Below are 8,281 nucleotides of genomic sequence, written 5' to 3' on the forward strand. Positions count from 1 at the left end.
AAATATCTGAATCTTTGAAAAGAAAGTGGTAATAGAAACAGAAAGAGATGAGAGAAAATGGAAATAATGATAGGAAATAGTCACTAAGGCTGCTATAAGTTGGGAGGTGTTACCTGTGGCCTTGAATGCATGTGTAATAATAACGGCAATATTTGTAATGATGGAATAAAAAAGAATTTGTTTTTTTAAAAAATACATTTTTGCCATCCTCAAGAAACAATATGTCTGTCGTTAATGCCTTGGTGCTAAGAAAAAGCCTGTTCCGAGTATTTCTTTGCTACCTGTTGTCAATCTTCTCTACTCTCATTCTCTATCTTCCTGAAGCCATGGGAATAAAGAAGAGTTCTCCTGCAGAGGAATACAACTTGCTGTGGAATGGTTTCTAGATAAAGGCCATAAAGACATTACTGTATTTGTGCCTGCGTGGAGAAAGGAGCAATCCCGCCCTGATGCACCAATTACAGGTACCATTTCATATAAGACATTTCTTCTCATCCAGAGGCAAAGCTGGCAAGATAGTTTGGGGAGAGCTTGATGCTCCCAAATTAGATAATTACTTTTCTAAATTTATTAAGTATACTTAAAATGTTTTTATTAAGTATATTTTAAAGCATATTTTTCCTGATCCAAATAAACCATTTTGCTGTGGCATACAGCAGTTAAATAGAGACTTCAATTTCAAGCAAAGAATAAAGCACACAGTTGAAAAAAAGGAGTGTTTTTTCTATTTGACCACAGACTTCAGACTAAAGGGGGATGAATCTGAGTTTTCCAAAATACTAAAGAAACCATGGTAGACAATGGATCTTATTCTGTACCAGATAAGTGACTGTGGGATTTGCAGATTAGGGGGTAGAATAGAAAAAGAGAAAAGTCCCATGGCATTCAGAGCGAACTTATCCATGAGGCACAGGAGGCTCAGTGCCTAGGGCCTATGATAGATACTTTTAGGGTCCCATGTAAAAGTTTTAATTTTATTATTTTTTTAACATCAGAGGGGAAAATTGAATATAACAATGAATATATAATAATGTACCTAACTGGATTATTTGTTTTTATACTACCCAGTTGTAAAGTATAATTTTTAATATTTCTTTAATGGAAGAAGGGACCCATGAAGGCAAAAGTGCCTAAAGTCCACAAAAGTCATGATGTGGCCCTATTGGCAGGAGGATCACTACATTCACTTGTAGTAGTATATGAAGCTAGCTCTTTACAGCATTTGAGAGCATAAATACCCCAGTCCTCTGAGTATCAGCTCTTGCCTGTTGTGCAAAATGAGAAGGTTCAGTGAATGGCTGTCAGAACTGTGTCATGGAGCTATCTGCCAGCTGCTGAACAGGCTTCCAGCCTCAGTCTGAGAGTGGATCCTGGCTTCTTTCCTCAGTAATTAAGAAGCTAAAAGGAAAGGGGGTCAGTACTCACGTGCTACCGCTTAATGTTTTTCCTTAGTCATGGCTTTCCCTCAGACAGAAGGCAAAAATGTTGTCCCTAGGAGGGATGCTTTATTCTCCTTCTGGCAGATACATCCTCAGCATACTGCCCTGGTTTCTTCAGCAACCAAAAGCTGGTGCTTCAGCCAAAGGGCAAAACAAGCCTCAAGAATGCTAGGATATCAGTGTTATTTCTCACTGTTCATGGTAGGTTTTAAAAACTTAGATGTCATTGAATCTATTTCCTTCATTTTATCAGAAAGAAAACTGGAATGCAAAGGGGAAGGTAACTTGCCTAAGGTCACAATCCAAATTGGTGCCATAGCCAGGAATAGAGGCCACTTTCTCTCTACAGGCAAATAATATATTAATCTAGTACCAACTTTTGTATTTGTAATATGGGGATAATGCTGTTGATTTCCAAAGGTTATTTCTACCCTCTGGCATATAATCCGTATTTCAACAGATCAAGATATCCTACGTAAACTGGAGAAGGAAAAGATTCTTGTCTTCACACCATCCAGAAGGGTCCAGGGCAGGAGAGTTGTTTGCTATGATGACCGGTTCATAGTCAAACTGGCTTTTGATTCTGATGGCATCATTGTATCCAATGATAACTACCGAGACCTTCAAATTGAAAAGCCAGAATGGAAGAAGTTTATAGAGGAGCGGTTGCTGATGTATTCTTTTGTGAATGACAAGTATGTTTCTTTCCTGTAGGCTCTGAATAGCCTAAATCCAAGTTACTACTAGGGATAGATTTCATTTCATTTCAATAAACATTTGCTGGACACTTACTGTGTACAGTGCATTATGCTGGTCACCATGGGGATAAAAGGCTGAATGAGTAACAGGACTCACCCTTAAGAGGCTCAAAGTGTACTGGAGAAGAGAAAGATTCCCACAATGTGTCATGATATGTGCTATGGTTAGAATTTTTTTAAATTACTTTGTCTATGTGAAATGATAGGAAAAAGCCTCACAGAGGAGATAACATTTGAGATGAAGTTTACTGCAGAGAAAAGAGGGCTGCTGGGCATTTCAGGTAAAGAAGACATCATGAATAAAGCTATAAAGATGTGAAAGTGGATTGCATGTTGGGGGAACCAGCAGGCATGCCAGTATGGCTAGAACTTATAATCCACAGAAGAATGATGCATGGGAAAAATCATTCCTTTTTTGTGTTAAAGTGGAAACAGAGGGAAGAACTGCTGGCTTAGCAGAAGATAGACTTGAGGCAGGAAGGGCCGTTAGAAGGCTGTGACAACAGTGTAGGCAAGAGGTAGTGATGGTCTGAACTCCTGATAAGGGATAGTGGAGACAGAATGGAAGACGTTTGCCTCTTGCTTGCTTGCTTTCAGATTTATGCCTCCAGATGATCCTTTAGGACGCCATGGCCCAAGCCTTGAAAACTTCTTAAGAAAGAGACCCGTTGTCCCCGAACACAAGAAGCAACCATGCCCTTATGGTGAGTACCTATGTGCAGAACCAAGTTCTGTACTGAGAGAAACATGAGAACTCTGTGAATACTTTTCTCTTCAAGGTTTCCCTTCCAAAGGGAAAATCCTGGCTTGTCCACTTTCTGAGTTAAAGTCTGTGTCTTCGTGTATTATCAGCTAGGCATTTAAAGAAACATCTTAGAAATTACATGAGGAAAAGGTAACTAGGATTGAAGGAAAGAATAATTGTCACTAGTTAAAATGATGCATGTGTTCTAGCTGCCTCTGTCCTGAGCAGTGTTGCTGGGTGTAGGGAAGTGCAGAAACCCACTTGGCCTATGGAATCAGAAAGGGCAATGCCAAATTGGGTTTGGCCTGAAGAAGGACATGTCTTTCAGGCAGGTGACTGCACACTCTGTCAACTAATAATACCCTTTTCTTCCAATCTGTACTTTCCAGTTTGCTTTCAAACTTTATTTTCATTTCCTTTTTAAAATATAGTTTTCTAGAGTGCTTTCATGATCTTACCCAAGTCCCTAGGATACAAAGTTTGTGAGCCTAATAATATGACATGGGATGCCTGGTCTGAGGCTACTTTGAATGTTCACTATTTTTGGAGAGTCATTTATTTATAGGATGACTAGGTGTTTGTTCTCAACTATCATTTACTCATATCATAGAGTATTTCATGTTCATTATTTTCATTTAATCCTCACAATGACCCTATAATAAAGGCATTATTATTAACCTTGTTTACAGAATAGGAAAATGAGGCACAGAAAGTAAAATCGCTTACCAAGGTCACGGGGCTAGTAAGTGACATAGCTGGAATTCAAACTCAGGTCTGACCGGCCTCCAAGCCGGTGCTCTTTGCACTGAACCACCCTGCCTGCTGCTGCCCTACACTGCCTCAGCATGTGGGTTATACCTAGGCAAAGTTGTGAATTACAGGAAAATGAAGGCTGTTCAATGGCTCAACTCTTAGCTTTCACATTGCAGTTTCCTCCCCAGGTTTCCACTTCTCTCTCCCCTCACAGTGTGTGATGCCACCATGGTGTTGTGTCTCCCATCTTTATGAACAGTTAATTTTCTGCCTTAACCCCAAACAGTAAAACTCTAACCTGAGTGACCAGATTGTTACGACAGCTTCTGGCACAGAGAGTTGCACTACTCTGAGAGAGAGTCTTACCACAAGGCATTATTTTTCAGGCAAAAAATGCACCTACGGCCACAAGTGCAAATACTACCATCCGGAGCGGGCCAACCAACCGCAGCGTTCGGTGGCTGATGAGCTCCGCATCAGTGCCAAACTGTCCACAGTGAAAACCATGAGTGAAGGCACCCTGGCCAAATGTGGCACAGGGCTGTCTAGTACCAAAGGTGACATAACCTCAGAAGTCAAACGTGTGGCCCCCAAGCGCCAATCGGATCCCAGTATCCGTTCCGTGGCTGTGGAGCCTGAGGAATGGCTGTCCATTGCCCGTAAGCCTGAGGCCAGCTCTGTCCCCTCACTTGTGACTGCTCTAAGTGTCCCCACAATCCCACCTGCCAAAAGCCATGCAGTGGGTGCACTCAACACCCGTTCAGCCAGCAGCCCAGTGCCAGGATCCTCTCATTTCTCCCACCAGAAGTCCTCACTGGAGCACATGACCAGCATGCAGTACCCCCCGATCCTGGTTACCAATAGCCATGGGACCCCTATTAGCTACGCTGAGCAATACCCAAAGTTTGAGTCCTTGGGTGACCACGGCTACTATTCAATGTTAGGTGACTTCTCCAAATTGAACATCAACAGCATGCATAATAGAGAGTACTACATGGCTGAAACAGACCGGGGGTTGTATGCCCGGAATCCCAACCTCTGTCCTGACAATCGTATGAGCCATAGCAGGAACGACAGCTATTCCTCTTACAACAACCTGTATTTGGCTGTAGCTGATACTCATCCTGAAGGTAGTTTGAAGCTGCATCGCTCAGCATCTCAGAACCATCTTCAGCCTTTTCCTCATGGTTACCATGAAGCCTTAACGCGAGTGCAGAGCTATGGCCCAGAGGACTCTAAGCAAGCCCCCAACAAGCAATCAGTCCCCCACTTAGTTCTGCATGCCCAGCACCCGACAACTGGAGCACACTCCAGCTGTCCTGGAGACTATCCCATGCCTCCCAATATCCATCCTGGGGCAACTCCCCAGCCAGGACGTGCCCTAGTGATGACTCGGATGGACAGCATTTCTGATTCCCGTCTGTATGAGAGCAACCCCATGAGGCAAAGACGCCCTCCTCTGTGCCGGGAACAACATGCCAGCTGGGACCCACTGCCCTGTGCAACTGACTCCTATGGCTACCACTCCTATCCCTTGAGTAACAGCCTCATGCAACCATGCTATGAGCCAGTCATGGTACGGAGCGTGCCTGAAAAGATGGAGCAGCTTTGGATGAATCCTTGGGTTGGAATGTGCAATGATTCCAGGGAGCATATGATCCCAGAGCACCAGTATCAGACCTACAAGAACCTCTGCAATATTTTCCCTTCAAACATCGTCCTTGCAGTGATGGAGAAGAATCCCCACACAGCAGATGCCCAGCAACTAGCAGCCTTGATTGTTTCTAAGCTTAGGGCTGCACGTTGACATGACATAGGACTTATTTCATTTTACAAATATAAATATGAATACCAATAATGCACTAATACTATGATAATAGTAACTAATAATTTTGTGTTACACTTTACAAGTTACAGAGTGTTTATGTCATTGATGTGCATAACAACCCTGTGAGGTAAGTCTTACTAAAGTCTTGCTTTCTAGACAAGGAAACTGAAGCTCAGTGAGATTAGGTGACTTGCCGAGGTCACACTGCTAGCAAGTGACCAAGTAAAGACTCACACCCAAGTCCTCTGACTCCAAGTCCTATGCCCTTTTACACTGCACCATGCAGGTAATGGAGGACAAAACCCAGGGGAAATGTCCAAATGCAAGAAACTCCAAGGGATTCCGTTACCAACTGTTTTCTTAGTCACACATTCTATATTACAAAGTATCGATGATATATCTAATTTTAGAGAGCAAGAGCATCAGGATCAATCCATATGTTGAATTAACCTTTTAGGATTTTTAATAGGAATATTTAAAGGTATTTAAAAGTAAATGCATACTTTATTGCATGGATATCTGACCATTCAATACCTTTATTAACCGAGCTATAGGGTCACATCGAAGCTTCTAGAGCTATATTTCAAACTTATTGTTAGCAATTATATTGCATGTATGACTGTATGTATTTGTTTGAGAGGTGTGTGTGTATATCTCTATATAACCTTTTATATAGTGATGATAAAAAGACAGGCTCTGCACAGCCCTTCGTCTACAGCTGTGTAGATCACAAATCAGACTTGATTTTATGTCACATTTCATAGTTTCAACTAGTTTTGAAAGTGAAACTACATCCTAATATTTGAACATTGCTTTCTTAGGCACCAGAGCAAACTGGCTCTATTTCCTTTGCACTTTTTACTTGTCAACATTTATTGACAGTTCTTAGCTTTTCAGTCTCTTCACCTCAGTAAATTAGGGATCAGATTGCAGCCTTCTTCTGCAGAGGAGCTGATGGATAAGCTCAAGTTCCAAGCATAGTAGATGCGTGTGCTAGACAAGCACAGAAGAGTTTGACCAGGACCAAGGGATTTCCTACCAGAATCCGCTTCCCTTAATCCCAGGAGAGATGGCCAAACTCATTTGGCATTAAATGATGGACACAAAAGCTGCATTCAAGGAGGGTCTAATGGATGCTCTTTGGACTTCTGACCTATGCAGTATTCAACACTACAGGATGAAATGTAATGCACAGCCATGTAATCCACTTTGTCCTTCCATCCACCCTTTGGGCAATAAGGTTGATCATTGGTGGAGCAGAATTTCTTTAGGAAACAAAATTAGGGGATTTTCTAGGTGGGAAAAAGGCAGCTTCCAAAAGGGGATGCTACATCTTTGCTAATAGCTGGCTCAGTTACACACTTCAAATGCACACAAAGAGTGTGCGCTTGACCTTAGGTAATTCTTAAATGCATTACTAAAGAAGGCAGGACTTTGTGTTGAGGGCACCATTTGCGCAACTTGTATCTTGCTCAGGGTGGGAACCTTTGTAGCTAAATGCCTCTAGAAGAGGCGTTTATTGTTTTTGGTTTTTTAACAGCTGCACTAAATGAACCCCTTTTTGAATCCATTGTATATTGCAACATTTTGAACCATGACCAGCTCAGTATTTCTTGAGCTGGAACTTGCTAATTTCTATGGTCGTTTTTTCATGAAAGTTGAGAAGGCCTGGTCTTGGCCTTTTGTTTCTTCATGAGAAGGTGTGACACTGCCTATAAATGTTTCTTACTGTGAAACACTCCGAATGTGAGACTGTAGTCAGGGTTGTTTCTGGTGGTTTGATAATGGCTTGCATGCTGCTTTCTGGCTTTGTGTCTCTGTCCTAGTTGATCAAAACTTCATCTCAGTGTTTCTCTTCAGTTAACCACAGTTCACATTCATCTCCTACCCTCTGATCTTTCTATCCCTCAGCATACTGAGATGTAAAATTATTTTCTGTCAGGTAGGTCCATAGAGAGTGATGTGCTTGCTATTTCACACAAACACCATTTTATACCTTCAGCTTCTTGGACCTTCTAAATCTGTCCCATGTCTAAATCAGGGTATTTGACAATCTTAGATGACTCTACTGCCTTTGTGCCAGTTAGTTCATCTTCCTACCAAAACCATCAATGACACCACTGTATCCACTAGCTGCACAACGTACAGGGAAGCACAAGATTAATCTTGTCAGCTGCAATTCATCTGGAACATGTTCATGTTTAGTACTCAAAAAAATTGTAAGCTCCTCCCAATACAGGAAATATTTTTAGGGCAGCGTATGTATTTCTTATTTCCAAAAACAATTGTCATTCTTCTCATAAAATGTGTATGAATCAAAGCGGCTAAGAGCAATGCCTCAAATAACCAGAAATGACCTTCTGTTGATACAAATTGTATCTCTTTTTTTCCTGATTGTATAGAAGCAAATGTACAAAACTCATCATAAACTAGGTTTGGTATTGACTTTTCACTATGATGTTTGTGGCACTGTGTGTCACAAGGGAGTAGCCCAGGGGTCATGAGAGAGCTTTTATTTCCAAAGGGCAGCAGTTTATAGACAAAGACAATTTTTCAAGGCCTCTTTATTACTATGTCCAACAGCTATTGTGCATACAGTTTCAAGCATTATATTGCATAAGTTTCTCTTTAGCTTGTTAAGTTTAATATATCCTTGCAAAAGAGACTTTGTGTAAAAAAGTGTCAGTGTTAGTGGTTCATCTGCAAGAATCTACAAATCAAGCTGGGAACTCCCCTGGTGGTCCAGGGGGTAAGACTC

General features: G+C 41.6%; 1 protein-coding gene across 1 annotated transcript in view; it reads left to right on the forward strand.

The window, feature by feature from the left end:
• Positions 1-5,502, forward strand: part of ZC3H12B (zinc finger CCCH-type containing 12B) — a 31,339-nt gene extending 25,837 nt beyond the window's left edge. The window contains exons 2-5 of the mRNA XM_065900982.1: positions 325-464; positions 1,900-2,134; positions 2,795-2,901; positions 4,082-5,502. Coding sequence (XP_065757054.1) covers positions 325-464; positions 1,900-2,134; positions 2,795-2,901; positions 4,082-5,502 — 1,903 coding nt within the window. The remainder of the gene's footprint in view (positions 1-324; positions 465-1,899; positions 2,135-2,794; positions 2,902-4,081) is intronic.
• The last annotated feature ends 2,779 nt before the right edge of the window (positions 5,503-8,281 follow it).

Source organism: Phocoena phocoena, chromosome X (genome assembly GCF_963924675.1).
Source record: "Phocoena phocoena chromosome X, mPhoPho1.1, whole genome shotgun sequence".
Taxonomy (NCBI): Eukaryota; Metazoa; Chordata; class Mammalia; order Artiodactyla; family Phocoenidae; genus Phocoena; species Phocoena phocoena.